This window comes from Lepidochelys olivacea (genome assembly GCF_965140295.1).
Source record: "Lepidochelys olivacea isolate rLepOli2 genome assembly, chromosome: 4".
Taxonomy (NCBI): Eukaryota; Metazoa; Chordata; order Testudines; family Cheloniidae; genus Lepidochelys; species Lepidochelys olivacea.
Window position 1 is genome coordinate 61,078,878 of NC_140414.1, and position 22,795 is coordinate 61,101,672.

Genomic DNA, 22,795 nt, shown 5'->3' on the forward strand with positions numbered 1-22,795 from the left:
GAGCAGGGGGTTGGACTAGATGACCTTCTGGGGTCCCTTCCAACCCTGATATTCTATGATTCTATGATTAGTCCCATTAGAATCAATGAGACTACTAGTTTGTGAAAGGCAAGCAGGATTTGACCTATTGTGTTAAAGCAGTTCAATAACAATAAATGAAGCCCAAATGAAAAGATACCCACAGCTAGTTAATGTTCAGCAACTGACATTAAAAGGACACCATTATGTATGTAAGGGTACTATTGTCCCCTTACTAACATTCAGTGGGGGTGTTTTAGTTGCTAGCTCCCAGTACTAAAAAGGGGGAAGGGTCGATGGGGAATCAGGATGCTGAGACTGACAGTCCCCAGGAACAATGGGGAGAGGCCAATGCTCCAGGTCAGCCTGAATGACAGGGCGGGCAGGTTAATCAGGGAGTCAGGAGGCCAGGGAGGTCCCGTCCTCCGTGTGGGCTGGATTTGCCTGGGTCAGACAGAGTGGGGCTTAACTAAGGAGAAAGCAGGGGCCCAGACTAAGCTGGGGAGCAGAGCTGGGCCAGATCCAGAGAGAGCAGACCCTGTCCTGGGAGCAGAGCTGCAGCCCCAAAGCCAGAGGCACAGCCCAGAGAGAGCAGACTTGCCCTGGGAGCAGAGCTGCAGCAACCAGAGGCAGAGGGGCCGAAGAAGCAGCCCAGGGAGCTGGAGGCAGAGCAGCAGCAGCAGTGCTGAGACAGAGTGGTGGAGCTGGGGCTGGAGCAGTCCGGAGATGGGTGCAGTGAGCAGCTGGGGAGAACAAGGGGGACCCTGGGCAGCAGGCCCAGCACAGGGAGACACCTCAGCCAAGAGGCTCTGCAGGTCAGGCTTGGATCATAACCCTGACAGGGTGGGGGTGACACTGGGAAGAAGAGTCCTACCACTTAGAGCCTGAGAGCGTGTGGCCACCATCAGAGCACAACAGCATCCCTACAGCACAGCCAGGGCCTGAGAAGGCGGCCTGGGACTTACAAGGAACAGACTGTGAACTGCCCTGACATTCCAGAGACACTATTTGTGATGTTCCCTGCCACAGAGCGGGTTGATGTGTTTCCTTTAACCTTTCCCATTTTTCCTTATTCTTTTTAAAATTAATTGTTGATTAAATAACTTGCATTTGCTTTAACTTGTATGTAATGGTCAGTGGGTCAGAGAATTGCCCAGTGCAGAGAGAGTACCCCGGAGCGGGGACACCCTAGTCCCTGTCCTAGGTGACCCCAGCAGAGTTGGGGGTTGAGCCCTCCAGGAATCCTGGACCCAGCCTTGTTGGGGTTATGAGGACTCTGCCAGACAGGAGAGTGGATGGGGAGTCCTCAAGGGCAGGGAGGCCACTGGGTAAACAAAGGATCTGAGTCCTCGCTCCCAATTCCACTAGCCCACTTCACCGGGGTAGTGCAGAAGACAGGATAGTGCAGAAGCCCACAATAGCAGACTATTCCCCCGCTTACATGTAGGCCCAAGATTTAGGGCTTGTAAAAATAAAATTGTATAGCTTAAAATCTTTCCATTCTAATGGAAACAGTTACCTAAATAAAAACAATTTCTTTTATTTTTATTTATTTAGCCATTTGAAACTTGTAGTATTGTGCTAGTGGATGTGACTCTGAAAGCAGACTATAAATAAAAGTGAAACTATGTGTTTTCATTGTCCAATCTGGAAGGATTGACACAAAGAGTGGAATATTAACTTTTAAAATTATTTCATGAGGAATAAACTAAGCTTGTAGTAACATGGAGAAGGCTTTTTTTAAATTGAAACTTTTAACCTGTTACGTTTCTTTTTTTAAGGAAAGCTTTAGTCTGTGGAGTTTTGGAAATCTGATCAGAGCAATATAACACTTATTTTTACATATTGGAGAGTATTCTGAGAGTCAAGACTGACTTCCATGACTTGCCCATTATACTCTAACCACACGTGGCGCTCTACTGATGAGGTTCTTAACTCACCACAGCACTTGATGGAGCACTTCACAGTACACATAAGGATAAATCATATCCAGAGCGCATTCAGTGGTGGTAATTGAGTTTGAGTTCATGAAATAATACAGCAAATGTCCAGGTAACTGAATATCTTCTTAAATTTGCTCCAGGCTCATGAAAATCTTCTATTTCATTGACAATATTGTACAAAATTTGATTACTTGAATTCTTAAAGTTTTCTTAAGAGTGGGATAAACTAGCACCAAGTATAAACAGACATGGATTAGTTATAAACGGTGTTGACATTTATTTTTCCATTTTTTTGTATTTCAGATAACTTCAAGAGCAACATTGTTATCTGATAACATTTTCATGACAAAATACTTTACGGTGTTTCATTTTAATTGAAAGTACTCCAGGTATGTTGGTTGATATGGCAAAGCCACTGAATAAACTGGTGACAAATCCTCATTCTGGCAGAGTCCAGAAAATAAATGTAAAAATATATCTGGTAACACATTGCTTCTGTCACTTTAAAGATATCTCTTGTTAGATACTACAAATTAATGTTGAAGACTCGGTGTATGATTCTGTTCCAAACTGCATGTGATTACATCTTGTTGCTTTTAATTTTTTTTTTTCTGGATCACAACAGTTTACCCTAGTTATCTAAAATTGTCTTTTCATCATAACTTTTCTGCTGAACTTCATGATTTAAAATAAGAACCTGAAACTGTCCTGTGGCCCCTGGGAGGGGGTCCATATGAAGTCATGATGGCTACTTCCTATAGCCTGCGTGTGTGGCTTGAATTTTTTTTTTTTAATGTGACATGGGTATTGACAAAGAGATCCTTGGTTTTAAATCTTTTGTTAAGTTTTTAGTCAGTTTTTTAAACGAAAAATAACTTATTGAGATGAACAAGCTGACCTAATTTATTTCAGGTCACAGTATTCACAAACTCTAGTTGCAATGGTTTTCAAACTGGTCCCTGTATTGCTGGTGGTCTGCAGAATGCTGGATGGTCATGTGCTACTGACTCTCCTTGTTATCAGCTGCTAAACTGAAGACCGCTAAAAATACTTTTTCCACCTAACCATTTGCTATAAATTCCATAGGGCTGTTAAATTTGTGAATGGAAGGCAGGCTGGGTTGATTTAAATCATTTTAATCATGATGTAAATCAGCAAGAAGGAAACCTTGATTTAAATAATGTATTGTAGTTGTGTTTTGCATTTTCACTTTTTTTGTTTTATAAAGAAAGGTTGATTCTCATTGGCTGGTAACATTAAAACATTGATTTGCAACTAAACATAGCCTTTACACTAAATTTGGTACTTTTTTGCTAACCAGGAAGAGATACTGTATCTATACACATTTATTTAAGCAGTTATATAGTTTAACAGATTTATTCAGGTTCTTATCGTTTATATTTTTACTATGTTAGAAAATGGTGAATGATTAATTTACTAGATTAATTTTTTACTTGTGATTTGATTTGCAACAAGCTGTTTGGGTGGAAATAGGAATTCTTTTAAAATGCACTAAAATGCAACATTTTTTATTTTTTGTATTCAGTAAAATCACTTTAAATATGCTGGATACACAAAAGGGGGCAAAAGCTAATCAAAACGTTTTTTTATTTAACTGATTTTAATAAACGGAGGAGATATTATCTGGAGGTAGTGAATTGAACTGATTGTTTCTGGTTACTATGTCCTTCAAGATTTTTTAGAACTAGTAAATCTCATCAGTGCACACCAGGTTGTTTTTTTTTTCCTTCGACATAAGAAGAAGAAAAACTTTCCTGCTTTCTCCAACTCCCATGTGATTTTCTTAATTTTTGAATGAAGTAGTCATTGAACTGAACTAGTTGAATAAACTAAAATGAAGAAAATATTCTTTTGGACCTGCAAAACAGGTGGCTGCTGCTATTATTAATAATAATGATTTTTAAGCTGGTTTAGAACTTCAACAAACTCTGGGTCCTAGTGCTTATCCAGTGACTCCTACTGGTTCAGTGATTTGACTTTCTAAAAAACGTCAGCAGCACACATGTACAGTGCAGTATCAAATTTAATGTAACTGATAATCATAGTGAGTTTAGGCCTTAACACAAGTTGTCATAATTTCAGATTTAATTTTATTTAGATTTATTTTAAAAAGGGAAACGTGTGCAATTGTAAATGGTAAGAGAAGTGGTCTGTGAAACTCACTCCTTGTCAAGATGTGGTTCACGCTGAAGTATTTGAGAACCCCTCTTCCAGCATCATGTGCACAAATCGATGGATCTATGTTCTGTAATAATTTGGATGCTACCAGTTTAGTCAGATTCTGAAGGCTGTCAGCACTTAGATATGTGGGGTTTTTTGTTTGTTTTATCATTCCACTTTCACATCTAGACATGTTTATTTGTTGTCACTTACTAAAAACAAATTGTTTCTCTTCTCTTCCCCTCCTTCCCCCTCTTCCCCTCCCTCTAGGTGCTGGACTTCAGTTTGGAACACAAAGATAACTTCTGTCGAGGTGGAATGTTAGTTTCAGTTTCTCAAGACTTCAGAATCAGAAAGCCAAAGGGAACAGTATAAATTAGGCAAACCTTTGGTGTCCATTTACATACAGGATCTGCTGTGTCCATTTTTTAGGGGGCAATCTTTTCTGTTTCTTCAGTATCCAGTGTGACTGAGTTGATCACCATGAATGTGACAAGCTTATTCTCCTTCACAAGCCCAGCAGTTAAGAGGCTGCTGGGATGGAAGCAGGGAGATGAAGAAGAAAAATGGGCAGAGAAAGCTGTTGATGCATTAGTCAAAAAATTAAAGAAGAAAAAAGGTGCTATGGAGGAACTGGAAAAAGCATTAAGCTGTCCAGGTCAGCCCAGCAACTGTGTTACAATTCCTCGTTCCCTGGATGGCAGGCTTCAGGTTTCGCACCGGAAAGGGCTACCACATGTAATTTACTGTAGAGTGTGGCGCTGGCCAGACCTCCAAAGCCATCATGAACTGAAACCACTGGAATGCTGTGAGTTTCCCTTTGGTTCAAAACAGAAGGAGGTTTGCATCAATCCCTACCACTACAAACGAGTGGAGAGTCCTGGTAAGTTCCCTCTCTCAAACCTTATCTAGACAGTAACATACAAGTCTAGTAATTAAAGTGATCAGATGGCTGGTATCCTCTTAAACTTAAGCAAATATGAATGTCACATCTCAGACTCCTCATAATTTCAAAGAGAAGTGATGATACAGTAGCTTGCTCTTTCACATGCTGGGGACTAAAATGTGTGTAAATGTGTTCTATGGCTATAGGGAAGGGTGGTCTGAATACAGGACCAGGAGTCAGGAGGTCTGGCTTCTCCTAGCTTGGCCACTGAGTGTAATATTAGGTAAGTCATTCACCCTCTCCATACAAGTTTTATACAGACTTGCAGATTAATGAATCATAAAGTGCTCTGAAAGTCAAAATTATAGTCAGGTAACTCTTTTTTGTAAATATGGTTGGATGTGTAGACTTGTAATTCTCACAAAAAAATTAAAATATAGGCAACCATTTGGCCAAGTCAGAATTTTCATTCTCAAAGAGATCCTTTCATCTTTATATCCTTGAGGTTTAGAAGTGGGATAACCAATTAGGAGGATGGTATGTGGCTATTACTATGTGATTCCACAAAATAATCATATTTATCAGTGGAATAGCACTTTAGGGCAGCAAAGTGTCTTTTTGTACAGTGTAGTGCTGTGGGAAGATGTGGCATATACGTGTACAAACTTCACAGCAGTGATTTGGACCTTCCGGATCAGAGTTGAATTCTAGGTACTGGCACAGACTTTACTATAGTTCTGTAGTTGCATTTCTGTATTCTTTCTAGAAGGGTTCACAATTTGGTTTATAATGCTTTAGTGACCAATAGTCTGTTACTTTCTAAATACACATACAGAATTTTAAAATCCATTTCATGCACTTTACAGATGTTGGTTTTTTCCCTCGTTTTTCCACTCTTAAAATGTAAAATCCTTGTTTGGCACCACCTCCTTCTCTTCTTGCCTTCTTGAGGCACTAATCCTGCGAACACTTCTTATGCACAGGCTTTATTTGCTTGTGTGAGTAGTTCAATTCAGTTCACTGGTAATATTCACATGAATTCAGTTATGCATATACTTCATTATTTGGGGCTTGTCTACACAGGAGGCTTTAGTCACCACCGGTGTAGCTGTACAGATGTAGTTGCACCAGTGACAATCCCTAGTGTGGCTGCCATGCACTAGTTCATCATGGCTTATATTTGTGCAGTGCATCTATACTAGGGATTTGTAACGGAGCAATTATACTTGCATAGCTACATAGATAGCTAAAAACTACACTGTAGACAAGGCCTTATAGTTCACGGTTTTTTGCAGCTCTGTTTTGTAATGTGCAATGCATATTTATGGTGCTATATAATATTTCCTTTCATCTTTTAAGTATTAATTTGGAAACAATCCAAACAGCTAAACTAATACCACAACATGCACATTTTATGCAGCAGAAGCTTAAAGGAATGTCCTCTTAACAGTTTTCTGTTCTTTAGATGTGAGACATTAAAATGAGCACTTGTCTCTATGTCCTTTATGCATAGACAGCTGGATCAGGTGTATCCCAATGTGCTGAAGGCTTGGATTCCTTTAAAAACAAAACAAAAAATCTTAAGTCATTGAGCAACAATAAGACATTTGCTATTAGAACATGCTACTCAATGTTATGCTAACTCTCTTCTTGATTTAATCTTGGCAGCAGCTTACTGGTTTGGTGTTTGAGAATGTTCTCATCTTGTTGCACGGTATTTAAAAAAAAAAACTACAAAAACTTCATGATGCTGCAGCAAGATAGGCAAATACATTGGATGGCTTACTGTATATTTTAACATCTAAAATATGTCATCATGCTTGTATCTGGTAGCTCGCAAACCATCCATTTACTTATCTTCCTGGATTTAGTGTCATTGTCACTTTTATTCAGTTTTGTTGTTTTAAATAGTGTCTTAAGGAAATAAAGCTAATATTACACATTCTGACTCCTGGATACTCATTTAAATAAAAGCTATCCAGGTACAATTAAATATTTGAATGCAAAGATTTTAGTTGAGCAGTTAAAAGGAGAAAGAAAGGAAAAAGCCCCATTTTACTTTTCTAGAGTTCTCACCCTGAGGAAAAACTACACTCTTAGTGAATCCCCTGGTAGGCTCCAGTTTTTTAGGGCATTTTCACAGCTAAAGGGAGGACAGAATATATCCAAATACTGAGGAGGCCTTGGAAATGTTCAAAAGTTCACAGAAGTCTAGTGCAGTCCTCTCAATCAAAATATTCTGGAAATAACTGCTGAACAGAGTGTAGTTTTGACTTAAACTTGTGCTTAAATGTTTTGCTGAGTCGGGGCTTTAGGGCCTGATCTAAAGGCCACCGAAGTCAACTAGGGCAGTGGTTCTCAAACAAGGGTATACGTACCCCTGGGGGTACGCAGAGGTCTCCCAGGAGGTACATCAATGCATCTAGATATTTTTGCCTAGTTTTACAACACGCTACATAAAAAGCACTAGCCAAGTCAGTACAAACTAAAATTTCATACAGACAATGACTTGTTTATACTGCTCTGTATACTATACACTGAAATGTAAGTACAATATTTATATTCCAGTCTATTTATTTTATAATTGATATGGTAAAAATAAGAAAGTTAAGCAATTTTTCAGTAATAGTTTGCTGACACACTTGTATTTTAAATGTCTGGTTTTTGTAAGCAGTTAGTTTTTAAGTGAGGTGATACTTGCATGTACACAAGACAAATCAGACTCCTGAAAGGTGTATAGTACTCTGGAGAGGTTGAGAGCCACTGAATTAGCATATGTCTACGTAGCAATTACACACCCGTGGCAGGCCTGGGTCAGCTGACTTTGGTTTGCGGGGCTTGGGCTGAAGTCTGAGCCCAAACATCTACCCTTCAATTTTACAGACCTACAGCCCGAGCCCCGCAAGCCCGAGTCAGCTGACCTGGGCCAGCTGCGGCTGTTTAATCATTGTGTAGATATATCCTTAGTCTTTGGTGGAATTTGGATCAGGCCCTTCTTTTCCCTGAGCTTCAGTTTCCCATCTGTAAAATGGGCAGATGTCCCTTCCACTCTTCCCCAGTTATAAAAGGAAATAAAATTATGATGGAGACAAGGAAACTAAGCGTTTTATTATCATTGTCGTCAGTAGTAGTCATATTACAGTAGCACCGAGGACTCCTACTTATGGACCAAGACCCCTTTGAGCTCAGCTCTGTACCAACACAGTAGAACAAAAATACAGTCCTTGCCCCAAAGAGCTTACAATCCAAGTAAAAGACAAGAGACAACAGATGGATACAGAGAGATGGGAGAGTACAATGAAACAACGAGACAATGTTGTCTAAACATTCAAGACGGCCATGGGGTGGGGGAAGGTGTAAAACACACTAGCTGAGTGAGCAATGTAATGGTGATAAATGGTATGTTAGTTCCACTGTTTTTGGGGGTGGAGTACTTAGGAGGGGATCAGTTAAATGGAAAGCCAAGGGAAGTGGGAGTGAGGGGAGCAGTGCAGGGGAGGAGAGGGTAAGGACAGACAGGAATGGAGTTAAGCAGAGGTGAAGAGAATGGGAGTGGGAGAACTGGCAGTTTATAATTAAAATAGAGCACTGTTCTGAGACCTGTGCAATGTCTAGACATGCTAGTATAAAAACTCTAGCACTGGGGTGTCAGGAGGCAGAGGGACAGATTTCATGTTTTATTACAGTTGGTGGGCTGGGATATAAACTCAGGACTTTGCACTCTCCTCAATCCACAGTCGATGTCCCACTAATGTTTGTGGGATGTTTGCACAGAGATCTAAGGGAGAATGCAGCTTTTCTGTATCAATTGAAGTTGTATTTTATTCAGTATCTTATTGGCACATTCAGTACCCTCAGTGGTTTGGTTGTTTTTTGTCTGATCCTTTGTTTCCTTTCCTCTTTCTATTTCTGTCCTCTTCTGTCTGTAAGGTTTCCTCAGTTGTTCCCTCTTCATTTTCTTCCCTGTAGCTATCTTCAGTTCCTACTCCTTTAAAGTTTTCACTCTCATTTTCCCTGTTTCATCTGCTAAAATTCTCAGGAATTAATATGATGAAATGTAAGCTGGACCAAAATTTCACTACCTCTTTTGAGCTGATCTGGCCCAGGGGTCATATGTTTTGCTACCCTTCCTCTAAAATGACTGTGGAGGCTTTTACTCATATGGACAAGATGCAAAGTGGGTATATATGTTTTGTTACATTTTCCATTTCGCTATTCTGTTTGGGGTTTTTTGAAAAGCTGGTTCATAATAAAAAAAAAAATCTACCCTTGATATTCTAAAATCACACAGCACTCTACACTGGGGAATGAAGGCCACACTTTTTTTTTTTCTTTTTGGACACGTCTGCTTTTTAAAACTTGTGGTGCTAAAGTGATATTCATCTCTTGTACACAAGATGAACGCAGAGATTTTAGAAAATCTCAATAGTAATTCCAGATCTAATTTTTTTACTTTTTAAAATTAAATCACATTCAAATTTTATTTATTAGCAATACACAGGAGGCTGAAAACATACATTAGCTGTAATGAGATGCTAGGGGAAGGGCAGGAGAGGAGGCTCCTGGGAATTTCAAGCCTGGAGAATCTAGACTTTGTTGAAAGCATGCTGCTTCATAAACTGCTGAATACATATGGTGGTATATAGAAGAAAATGCTGAGGGAAGCTTTGTCATCTGGCAAACAGATATAGTCGGAAAGAAGTACCTTCTACAAGCATGTTGGAATAGCTCAACTGTTTTATGCAGAGTCATTTGTATGCTGCACATTTGCTAGTGAAGACAATGGTCTAGTTAATGGCTGTATCAAATCTGACTGGCTGCTTTTGGCAGGGCAAGGCAAAGCTTTTAAAACTTGCACAGAACTTTTAAGAACTTTTTGAAAAAATCTGACTGGCATATTTAGTATGACTCAGTCTGTTTGCCTCTTTTAACTTAATCAAGGAGTGAAATTTAAAGGTGATCCAAAGGCTGTTCTAAATACTGGGATTATGCATGGTTTTTTGTGTGGCAGGAAGGGGAGAGAGAAGGTCATGGGTTTATTTTTTCCTTCCCTTGGAAATATCAGGAATGACATCTAAAGTTTTGCTTGGGGAACTTGTTTGTGGGATCTTGGAGCCTGTTGTCAACTCTCTTGCCTTAACTGAAGGAAGAGGGGTGTAATGAATCTTTAACCAAAGCTTCATTTTTCCCAATTGTTACTTAGTCTTCTGAGTTATATGGGGTTTTAAAACTTTTTGGTTTTTTAAACTGGAAACAGTTGGACCGAAAATCACTTTTACTATCTTGTCTCTTGCATTTTCATTTCACTAGTTTTCTGGTCATTATAGTCATCCAAGCTAGACAGGACCTGAATTTCTAATGTATTTTAAAAACAAGCAGAAAGAATGGTTTAAAATAGCAAACTTTAGGTTGTCTTTATACATCATTCTGAAATTTTTAAAAACTGTAGTCATGTCTCATGGTTATTCTATACCATGAGTATAACTAGAATGTCTAATTACGTGAATGGGAACAGGAATGGAAAGTAAAACAGATAAATGAGTTTGAGAATCCAAGCTAATTAATTTGCTAGCAGAAATTTCTAATCCATAATTTTACATTTTAACTTTTTTCTGATATTTACTCATGTGAAGTAGGGTGGTAATTTACAATACATGGTTTTCCTTTTTGGCAATCCCTTGCACATCAGGCTTTCTCCAAACCTGAGGTGACCGTCAAATTCTAAGGACTGTTGAGAATTTAGCATGCAGTCAGGCTAGGAAAAAACGTATTGTCCAGTAATCCAAGTAAACTCAGTTCCTGCTCTGAATGATGTGGTAGTTGGTGGCGGTGATATTTTATTGCAGTAGTTTGCAAAAGCCGTAGATGCCCTGTTGAATTAGGCACTGTTGATGCACACATAGTGAAAGGGTGGTATAAAATATAATTACTCGCAATTAGTTGCACAAATTGCTGATCTGAACTTCAAAAATCCTATAGGCATTGACTGGCTCACTGTTGCATCCAATCTGAGGCTGAAAATAACTGGTCTGCTCCTGCTCCAGTTTCCTTGTAATTACCAATAACAAGTGGACGGAGTTGTGCAGCCAGTTGTGGCCTATGCCTTACGCTGAGGAGAGCTGATATGACTAGTCGTGCACGTACTGTGCCCAAATTGCCATATGAAGCACAGCTGCCATTCAGTGGCATTTACTGGGAGACTGAAGTAAGAGGCCAGTTTTTATTTTCAGTCTGAAGACTGATGTTCCAGTCAGTTAGCACGCCTGGGATTCAAAGTGCAGGTCAGTTGAGAGTAGGAAGTAACACACTAAATGTATAGGAGGCTTCTTGCTGCCTAAGCAGCAGAGGTCTGACTCTGAGAAACAGTAGCCATGTCATGCTGTCTTCATCCCCAGCATGGACTCCTCTCATGCCCTCAGCATGGTTTTTCAGATTTGGCTTGATCACTTCCTTGAGTAACTTGCTGTCTAAATCGAGCCTGTATAATCAGACACAGATGCGGGGTGTGTTGTTTTAGAGTGAAAAAGTATATTTTTCTGATCACAAAGGCAACCCTGCGATTCACCAGAGGAGAAAACCCTTAAGTGATAACAGTCTTGGCCAAGCTACTTTGAGATCCATGCTGTCCTAAGATAAATCCCCTTTAAAATGTGTCCCTAGCTTGCATTTCGTATCATGTTTCATTAAAAACTTGTTTATGTATGTGTTAAAAAGAATGAAAGAAACTTGTGTTGTGCCTCTGAAATTTGTACCCAAACTGTATTACGTTTTTTTCCCCATCCACCTTATGGGGATTTGAAATGTTTTCTTTCTGGTCCTTTGGACCAGTATTTAGAAAACTTTACTGGTCCTGAAACTGTTTCTGGCCCTTTAAATATCATTCCATTCTTACCTATCATCTTGCTTTTTTCACAGCACTTCAATTCTGATACAGTTTTAGCCAAACTTAAATTAGATCACTAAAATTAGTGCTTTATCATTTGAACCTTGGGTTCCATACTTGATAGGCAGTTTTTGTTAGTGTGGTTTTTCTAGTGGTTCTCAAGGTAACAGCTGCTAAATCGTTTCAGAATTGAATTTGGGACTAAGACAGGAGTTATAATAATTGGCAAACTTATTCTTAAACACTACTATCTTGTGACCTATCTGGCTAGTGTAAGGATTCCAGGACTGATCAGTAACTCCCTCCTCCATCCAACACCTGGGAGAACTCTGATCAGCGCTCAGTTCTCTGGTCTGTTTCCGGCCAGATGGGAAAGCTTTGATCAGGAAGACTAGAGGGAGCAGAGTGGAACAGCTGTGTGCAATACTCCCATACTGCCAGCACTTTTTGAGGGGAACATTAGACAGTAATAGAATTAGAGGAGGGGGAGGAAAGCAATGGGGAGAGACTATAAAAGAACAAGGGCAAAGGAGAAGCTGTTGCTGCTCCAGTCTGGAGAATGGAGAGGAAAAAAAATGAAGTGTCCTTTTCAAAGACAGCGAAGATAAATTGAGTGGAAATCATCCAAGAGGAGACAAGAAAATGGAGACTGGATGAATTAGAGGTGGAAGAAGAAAGGGATGGGAAGGGGGGTTGGAGACAGGGAGTTAGTCACTCGCTGACTTAAACAAGGAAAGGAAAAAACTGTCTGAATTGTGTAAGTGAAATTCTTGTTTCTAGACTGTTTTTCTATTAGGCATCCTATAGCTCTGCAAGTTCAGGGATGGGAGACTGCAGAGTGTCACTGGTGAGAGGATTTGTCATATTGCTTCATAATGTTACTGTTGGGCGTAGCTTTAAAAATAGCATGCTACAACAGGTGTGTACAATTCTAGGATGTTTCCCCAAAATAGCAGACAACTGTCAGTTTGTTTGGCAAGTGATATTGAACTTTCTTCATCTAATTTTTGCCAATTTCAGTGCACCACTAAAATGCACCACTGAAAACAATTGGAAGGGAGCACAATTTGGGGGAATATTTTTGCCCTTTTCCAATGTGAACCGGAGAAGGGGATCCCATTATTGATGGATTTGTCAATGAGACTAAATCCTTTTAAAAATTAACCAAATTCCTGTCAAATGTCACTCCAGACTTGAAGTTGCAAATCTTTTCTCCTATATGGCAACATGGTAGTGCTGCTTACAAGTGTAATGAGAAGTTTGATCACTTCAAATGTCCTCAAGTTAAAATGCACTGTCAAACTATTAGCTATCCTCTGCAGAACTGTCAATTACTTTTGCCATAGACTAGTAAGTGTTGCTTTAATTGTAGGCATGTAATTAGTGCTGAATTCTGGAGGCACTTGGAACAAATGTCAATTTCATGAATCAGTGGGCATCCAAGTAAAGCTTCTAATGTTAGCTGAGCATTATAATGCAGGAAACTTACTAATATTACTTGCCAAATGTGTTATGCCAGATGTCTGATTTTAAAATTACAGTAAATGAAGCAACAAATGTTTTAAAATAAAGTCTTCAGTAGCAAATATGCAAAATACAAATCAAGCTGTGAGGTCTACTGAAATTGAGAAATAAAGTTAAGAAAACCAGACTCTCAGCTGTCTCTTGAATGAATAGCCTGGAATGTTTGCCTGTCTGATCATAGTCACCCAAAACAGACTGCTGGATGGCTATTATTGAGCCTTTCCATTTACAGTTACTGTAACTTAAGTCCTATTGAAGCAAACAGCTAAAATCTTGGCACTTCTGCTTCTGAGAAACAGTAAAGCAAAGTTTCACCACCACATGGCATAGAAAAGCCTTGTTTGAACCAAGTGGTGGTAGAACAGCATAATGTAGCTAGGTCCTCTGAGACCAGCTTTGGACATAACAATATTAGTTATTGTTAAGAGCAACTTAATCCACGGTGTAGAAATGTAAGTGTCTTTGTATTTGGGAACATGTCCTGTGGTTAAAGACTACTTATGCTTGCCAAGGAGAGTCTTGTTCTCTTGCACTATCTGAAACATAAGTGCATCAGAACTTTCTTTCCACTCAGTGTTTAACCTTTGCAAGGAGAAGAGGGTTCCTGGCAAAGGTTCCAACCAGTACACTCACATCAACTGTTTAACACTACAGTTGCCAAAGAGAGTCAAGCAAATTCAACTTGAGTCCTCAACTTAAAATGCACTAAACCCGTCTCTATTTAAACTGGGGGGCTGCTAGCCAGTATATCACAGCTGATTTCAACTGCTGAGGAATCAAATAGGAGGGAGATGGGGGGGGGGGGGTTAATCTAAGACCTAAACCCTTTTAGAGTTTTATAGGCTAAAACTGTTACCATATGGATTTCCTTCTCATTCCAAATCATTCTTTTGCCACTTCATCCATATAAGATTTTCCATCTTGAATTCTGAACACAAGCCCCACATTTCTGTTTTCCCTTATCTATTGGTATTTCTCTTTGTTTGGAACAAAACCTACAGTTTAATTTTTAATTGAACCTTTCAAATATAACAGCAAGTGACTGTGGGTAAATGCTCTTGAAAGCGTGTATGTATGTTTTTATATATATATAAAAAATATGGTACTACCCAGAGACCCTGATTTGGGATGGGGGCCCCAATGTGGCAGGAATTGCACAAATGCTCCTTTGTAGTATGCGTCTGTCAAATCCTGGTACAGTCAATCTTAATAGTTACTCCTGGGGAAATTCTGTGCCACTGTGAGTGTGCATAATTAATGAGCTGTGCATATTTTTAATTTTTTGAGCAGAAAAAGCTTCTGTTGAAGAAAAGGCACTGCAATTCTACCTCTTGCCCACCAGAGGACACTGTGGCAATAGAACAAAGCAGCCACTCCCAGCCAGCTAGGGAAGAGAGAGCCTGCAGAGCTGCCTTCACAGCACCTTTAGGGCCAGGTCAGGAGACAGGGGCTATGGGGAGACGGACAGTGTGGGGCTGCTGGCTGGTCAGACAGGCTTATAAGGGCTAGTGGGCAAGGACAGAATGGGAGTGGAGACACAGAGCCACGTAGAGATGGGGGAGTGGCCGAGTGGGGGCACAGAGACACATGGACAGGGAGAGGTGCAGGGCCACATGGGGATGGGGGGGAGTGTGTGTCTGAGTAGGGATGGAGAAACATATGTGCCTGACTGAATGGGAGAGGCTGGGGTCAGCCAGGGTCTGCATGGGGGAAGCTCCCTAACAGTCCCTCCCCACCCCCCAAAAAACCTGTTCCATACTTTTCCCATCCATACCCAACAACCTTCCAAGTTCACACCCAGGCTCCTTCCCAGCAATTATTTCCCTCTCCCTCAGCTCCTCCATTACCTGACTTCCCCCCAGCCTTTGCACTGTTTCTGGGGGATGAGTGAAATATGGTTCTCTGTTGTAGTTTAAATGAATTATTACTCAGAGCTCTGTATTAACATGCCTGGTAAGGAATCTTTGTCTAAAAATATTTACTGAATCTTTTTTATTTGTCTGTATTGTTACAGACATACTTGCTGACAGGTATTTTGAAATAAATTACCCAAAACAATTGAAACGGGTGTGATTATATTGTGTTGTTTTGACAAAAGTATACAGATTTTGCAGAATTTGAAAGTGTAGTGCGCAGAATTTAATTTTTTGGCACAGAATTCCACCCGGAGTCAATAGTGAAAATGCAACAGCAGTTCATCTTATTCATAATTTTTATGGAAAAATTAGAATTTGCATATGTACCTGGATTTCAAGAAGTAGTTTAACATCCTGCAGGATGGATGATGGAAGTATCTCTCCTTCCTCTTCCACTTCTCCCTTTCTCCCGTCTCCTCCACTCAGTTCTTCCTGGCTTCTGAGATTCTGTCTCAAACAGAAGAGAAGTTTACTAAACTTTAGTTTCTAGCAGGTGGAGATAAATACAAAACTACGGGTGGCAAGGGAACTAAACCCTTTAATCTGTGCTCATGTAGGATGATGGCGAAACCAAATGAGGGAGAAAACATGCCCTAACTTGAAAATGTTACAAGTCCTTCAATTGGATTAATTTTTACACTTCTAAACATGAAGATTTTAAAAGGAGAATTCAGATTTTTTGCTTACTCCACCCATTTTGTTCTGCTTTGTGTTTCAGAAATAAAGTTGAAACTGATTAGAATTGCATACATATATCACTCTCCTCTGGGTGTTAGTAGCATGCGCTGCTTCCAGATTATTCCACTGCTATTGGTTGGACAACAGAATCAAGTAATGGGGAGACTTAACATACAGAAAAACAGAGCACAAAGAATAGGGACTGATAGGTTTCCCCTAAACTACTTCCACAAAGATTACCATTACTAATGAAGTAAAAAATACTACTGTAATTAGAAATTTCATCTGGCCATTTATGGCATCTTGTTTGTTAGATTTTGTGTGTTGGTGCTGTAGGCTCTTTGATGAAATGGCCCTGTTGCTGTACTTTGTACAGCACCAAGCTCACGCTTGCAACTGAATGTGGTCATAACACTTATTTACTATGAATACCGTCTCTGTAAATCTATATGTAAATATCCGTGTCTGACTCCAGATGCAAATTTACCATTTACGAATAAGATGTTTTTCTAGCTGCAGCTCTGCAAACTTTAACTGAAATCTGAAAGTCAAGTCAGTCCCCCTTCTAACTCCTTTTTTTATGCATTGAGTGGTAATAATTTGGCCTGTAGAACCTTTATTTTATGCCCTTAATTAGACATGTACAATCCCCAGACTCCAGAAACTGTCCGCAGTCTTCAGTGGGGTTGCGTAGATTAACTAAGGACCAAATTTTAGACCTGGAGTTAAAAAAAAAAAAAAAAAATCTGGTGTTTGAGAAGGTATAGAATCTAGCTTTTGTTTTGTTGCTTTGTTGAGCTATTGCTCTAATTGATAGTTAAAACCCTTACTTTAATGAAGCAGATAGATGTGACTCTCAGATCTGTTGAATTTAGATGGTACCTTTTTTTAGTCATTTTTCTGAAAAGCACTTAATGAATACATATTTCCCTCATTAAATAGTGATATTTGTATTAAAAAGAGACAAGTTAAAATTGTCTCAGGTAAAATTAATATTATTGCTTCTCACCGTATCTGTTCTTCACTGAGAAAGGAAAAGGGAGACATTTCTTCCACAAGCTATCACCTAGAGCAGTGTCCTTCAGGATTCTCCACAGCAAAGATGTGCCCTACTTGATTATTTTATAGCAACATTTGTGCTGGCTTAACACTGAATAACACTCTCTCACATGCTTTCTCCCCTTCAATTACTTCTTTCGGGGGGCTAGCCACTGCTACAGAGATCAACCTCCTCTTCTGCTGCACTGAGCCTCGGTAATTTGTTGTTCCGTATGGTTCAGGTCTTCAGCGTGACCAGAAGCTCACAGACTTAAACTGGGGAGTAAGAATAGTTTGTGTTCACAGTAACATTTTGAACTGTTACCCATTCCTCCATACTTCTGAACAATCTCTGGCCATGTCTTCCCTGCACAGTTAACTTGAGTGCAGATAACTGGAGTTAACTCCTCTCTTGAGTTGGCAGCTCTCACTGTGAAATAACACTCCAACTGTATAGTGTGTGTTAGGAGCTGCTAGGTTGTGCTAACTCAAGCTGTAGCCTGATGGGCCAGCCAACTCCCATTAAAAGCACCACTTGACTTAAGGGATTTTGGGGTGAAGGGTATGGGGCGGGGGGACTGGAATTAGGGATAACACTGAGTTATAACTCTAACTTTGCAGTTAGATGGGCCTGCTTTGCTTTTGTCTACCCTTTAGACTGAATTTTTAAAACATTCTGAAGAAATAATTGGCCTTTATGTTGTTGTAATGGAGCCTTTGGTAGACAGGCGGCCTAGTGGCTAGATTATTGGTTGGAGGGGGAGCTGGATGCTCCCCAGAGCCCTGTATAGTTTGATCCCTAAACTGGGGTTGATGGGTCTGCCTCTCTGCCAGGGTGGCTTTCAAGACCTGTTTCCCTGGGTAACTTCCTATTTAAGTCTCTTTAATCTGGGGAAGGGCCCTTCTAGTTCAATTACCCCACAGTTTGGGGCTTAGCTGCAGGCTCCCCTTGGCAGGGGAAGGCTTGCCAAACAGAGAGCTCCAGCCTCTTCGCCAGTCAGCCCCTAACTGAACCAGGCTCCCTTCTTTTCTTCCCCCTTCAGGCCTGGCATTGGCTGCAGGTATAGAGGGGCAGGGCTAGCTGAGCCCACAGGTTTTCTTTAACCCTTGCTGCGCCGGGCGGCACATACTCTGCTCCTTCACACATCCCTTCCCCCTTAGGACACCATTTGGGCTCTGCCTCCCCTCCCTCAACTACTCCTCACTATCCTATGAGAAGAAGTTGGTATTCAGATGGGCTCTTCCAGCTCGGTGCTGAATGCAGAAGGAGAAGGGCTGGAGGGAGAGGTACCAGCTCATAATTTGGGGGTTTGTATCCTTCATGGCATGTGACCAGCGGAGAGGGATATGGTCAGTGACTAGTCTGAAGGGTGCACCCCGAAGGTAATAAGAGTGAATCCACAGCCCACTTTACTGCTAAGACTTCTTTCTCAATTAGAGAGTGGGGCTCCTCCTTCGGGACCAACTTCCGGCTAATGTATAAGATGCGGATAAAACAGCCCCATGGCTCCTGTAACAAAACTCCTTGGTGAAGTTGGGGCTATAAAAGACTGGTTCTCAACAAAGCTGGGCTTTCAGGGTTTGAAAAGTCTCTTCACAGAACTCTGGTCCACTGGATCCTTTTTGGGGCTCTCATTCTTGAGTAGATCAGAAAGAGGGGCTGTGGTGGATGAGAACCCTGGAATAAAGCGGTGGTAGTATCGGGTCAGACCTAGAAACTGGCGTACTTGCTTCTTCTAGGAAAGTGGGGAGTATATCTGGAGGGCCTGGACCTTGCTAATCAAGGGTCAGTTTGTGCCCTTTCCCAAGGTGTACCCGAGATAAGTGGTCTCATCCTTACCGAGGTGACATTTAGTGGGGCTTGCTGTCAGGCTGGCCTCGAGAGACTGTCTACCAGTAGTGACTATAGATCACCACATCATCTAGGTATGCAGCTGCATACCGGCTATGGGGGCGAAGGACTGGGTCCATGAGTTGCTGAAATGTGCCTGGGACCCCGTGCAATCTCAAGGGCATGGTCTGGAATTGAAAGAGCCGGAAGGGGATGGAGAAAGCTGTCTTTTCCCTGGACTCAGGTGTGAGGGGGATCTGCCAATATTCCTGTAAGTCCAGAGTGGCTCGTCCATGTGGCATCAGGTATGTGTAGAATTTTGATACTGCGTTGACCTTGCAGAAGTCGATGCAAAATTGAGTGGTCCCATTGGATTTAGGTACCAGTACCACAGGGCTTCTCCAGTCACTGAAAGACTCTTCGATCACCCCCAGCGCTAGCATCGAGTGGAATTCCCGTTTCACGATCGCCCTTAACTTCTTGGGCTGGGACCGAGGGTTTTCCCTGACCTTAGCTCCCGGTTCCATCTGAACCTGATGAGTTATCAGGTGAGTCCGCCCTGGTCAAGTAGAGAACACGGAAGAGAAGGCAGTGATCAGTTGTTATGCCTGGTCTCTCTGCTCAGGGGTAAGGTTGTCCCCAATCTTGACCACACTTGACATTGAGACTTCTGCAGCCCAAGGGCCTAGTTCAGGCTCTGGTGGGTAGGGAGTTTATTAATAAGCTTTCTTGGGCTTTCCACGTTTTAAAAGTTCACATGGTAGATTTGTTGTACCTTATGCTTGTCAGGTTGTCTGATTTCTTAGTTCACCTGTCCCACGTATCGGATCACCTCATAGAGCTCCCTGCCAGCAGGCTAGGAGCTTCGACTCCAAGCTGGGCAATAACAACAGTACCCAATCAACAGGCTGAAACTCCCGGAGGCATGCTAGTTTATTGTACGCAGCTTCCTGGGTGTCTTGGGCATGTAAGGGCAGGTCTACACTACAGCCAGGATTGACACTCTGAGATCGCTCCAGCGAGTCTAATAAAGACCTGCCAGATCGACTGCAGATCAGTCTGCAGTCGACCCCTGTGATCTACCCTGCAAAAACAGTGGCTACAGAGCTTATGAGTATTTTTGCTTGAGTCAGGGTGTCCTGGCAGATCTTGACAGACCAAGAAACAAATTTTATGTCTCATACGACGGAACAACGCTGCCATTTACTAAAAATCAAGAAGAGTAAGTAAGTCAACAGGAGATTTTTCTCTCGTCGACCCCTGCAGTAACTCGACCTAAGGTACGTCAACTCCAGCTACATTATTCATGTAATGTAGACATAACCTAAGAGGTTCTCTCTGGCAAATGAACCTAAAGCCTCAAGTTTCTCTCACAGGCTTAAGACATACCAAACTATGTTGTTGGCTCAAGATGGCTGCTTTTCCCACATTTCCCGAACTAGGTCTAAAATTCCTTGGGGATGCTTTCCATAGAAAAGCTTGAATAGCAAGAAGCCAGTGGAAGACTGGGGAACTTCTCGGACCGTGAATAGAAGAGGAGGGTGTAGTTGGTCCCAATGTCAGACATCCACCAGGACAAACCTTTGGGACATTGTTTTTAGGGTTCTGTGACAGCACTCCACCAGGCCGTCTGTTTCTGGGTGGTATATGGATGTTTGTAGAGTCTTGATTTTTAGTAAATGGCAGCGTTGTTCCGTCGTTTGAGACATAAAATTTGTTTCTTGCATTCATGGAGCGTAATGGCACAGCTTCCAGGTACCGGGTTGCATAGTTTACTACAACAAGAATAAACCGGTGTCCAGAGGGCTGACTATGTTGACTCCAGTTCAGTCAAAAGGCACACTTATGAGTGGGAGGGAGATGAGTGATGCTTTCTCAGCTGGCTGAGGTGTAGTAAGCTGGCACTCTGGGCAGGAGACACAGAAATCCACCATGTTTCTGTAGACCCCTGCCAAAAGAACCGGGCCAGAACCTGGGTTAGCATCTTTTCCCTTCCCAGGTGCCCAGCAGCAGATATGGCATGGGTGAGTCGCATAACCTCCTTCAGCTAAGGGCAGGGCACCGAGAGCTGATGTCAAACCTCTTTGGTCTGCTGATCTTTCTCTAAGCAGCGTAGACAGTTACCCTGAATCTCAAAGTGGGGAAACTGTCCTGCTTGATGGGGCTTAACGGTTTCCCCATTTATTGCTACCACCTGGGCATATGCTTGGCTCAGTGTGTCGTCAGCCCGTTGCCTTTCCACAAAGTCAGAAAGGTGCGTCAGAATCTCAGACTTGGGTAGTGGGGACAGTTCCTTAGCTGGCTGGGAGTGGGGCTAGTCTGGTTTAGGGGTATAAAATGTTGACTGTTAACTGGTAAGCATTAGTCTTACTGGTTAACCCGCCTTAACTATTAGCCTCCAGGCCGGCCTGCCCTGCCCTGCACCAGCTGACCCTTTAATTGGTTAACCGCTTAAACAAAATTTTTTTATTGTTTAAATGTTTAACTGTTTAAATGGTATTTACATCCCTAGTCTGGCTAGGTTGGTACTGAAGACTGAGATATCCCCTCACCAGGGTCTGCAGCCTCCTCCGTGCCCACAAGGGTTGCGGCTTCAGGCCAGCCTGTGGTCAGAGGAAGGGCGTTCTGTCCATCAGAAGTGGGTCTTATCAGCTCTGTTAACAACTCCCCAGAATAGCTCCGATCTCTGCCTAGAATCAGTGGGTAGGTGAGTGTCGGGGCCAGACCGACCATCATGGACTTCTCCTGTCTCCCCACTGTCAATGTTACTTCCGTGTGGGGGGCCCTCCTGTCCCCATGAACACACTGTAGCATGATGGTGCCCTGAGTTAGTAACCACCGTGCTTCGGTACAAGGGTCTGGGCACACCCCGAATCCACCAGCCCCACTACTTCTCTCCCATTTACCCGCACCGGGATGGTCAGTTTAGTTGGGTTGCCTTGACGTGCTTGGGTCTGTGGGGTCCAGATCTTCTGAAAGCTGCATTCCATATAAGGACAATCTCTGGACCAATGCCCAGAACAGCCATATGTGAAATACTGATCTGGATCTTGGGTGGTGCGAGTGGCTCCCTGTCTGGGTATCTGGGTGGTCTCTTCCCAATGGGCCTCCCTGAGTTCTGGACCACCTTCTGAACCTCCAGGGGGCCAGTGGTTCCTTGACTTTGGGTGTGAGCAAATGGTTCTGGGGCTCTTGTTTGGGGAACCTCTGGGCATTTTGGTCCTTGGGCCCCCTGGAGCTCTGGAAAGAGGGGGAGCATGTCTATGCTGCTCAAGGGACCGGAGTCCATGGAAGGTTCCATCCTTTGGTAGTATGGGGCTCTTGGTCCCGGCCAGTCCCTGGGGGGATGTCGTCATGGGGGACTTGGCAGCTAGGTAATTCTCAGTGAGCTGGATGGCATCTGTCATAGTCTCCAGATGGTACCGCAACATCCACTCTCTTCCCCCAAGGGGCAGGATCTGGACAAACTGCTCTAACAGGACCAGTTCAACGACCTGCGTTCCCGACTTTGCCTCGGGCTTGAGCCATCTCAAGCATGTGTTCCGCGGCTTCTGGGTGACCAGATGGGGTCAGGTTCCCTGTGGATACCGCTCCCCCTGGAAGCACTGACAGAATGTCCCCTCCGACATGTCTAGGGCATCGAGTATCGCTACCTTAACCCGGGCATGTTCCTTGGCGGCTGCAGGGTCTAAAGCATGCTATGTGGTCTGTGCTACCCTGATTAAGTATGGGACCAGCACTGCAGCCAGTTGGTCTCAGGGCTACTGTGGCTACCCTCTCAAAAGTTTCTAAGAAAGCTTAGGATCATCATCAGGCCCCAACTTGGTAAGCCTGATGGAGGCACGTTAATCAATTCTGCTGGAGCACTGGGTGGCAGTATGGAGGCCACCTGCTGGA

General features: G+C 42.3%; 1 protein-coding gene across 2 annotated transcripts in view; it reads left to right on the forward strand.

Moving 5' to 3' along the window:
• SMAD1 (SMAD family member 1) overlaps nucleotides 1-22,795 on the forward strand; it is a 74,755-nt gene that overhangs the window by 32,388 nt on the left and 19,572 nt on the right. The window contains exons 2-3 of one of the 2 annotated variants that reach the window (XM_084627217.1): nucleotides 2,265-2,350; nucleotides 4,413-5,025. In XM_084627217.1, the coding sequence (XP_084483343.1) occupies nucleotides 4,626-5,025 (400 nt within the window). In that variant the 5' untranslated portion in view covers nucleotides 2,265-2,350; nucleotides 4,413-4,625. The remainder of the gene's footprint in view (nucleotides 1-2,264; nucleotides 2,351-4,412; nucleotides 5,026-22,795) is intronic. The other variant, XM_084627218.1, reaches the window with a different exon arrangement.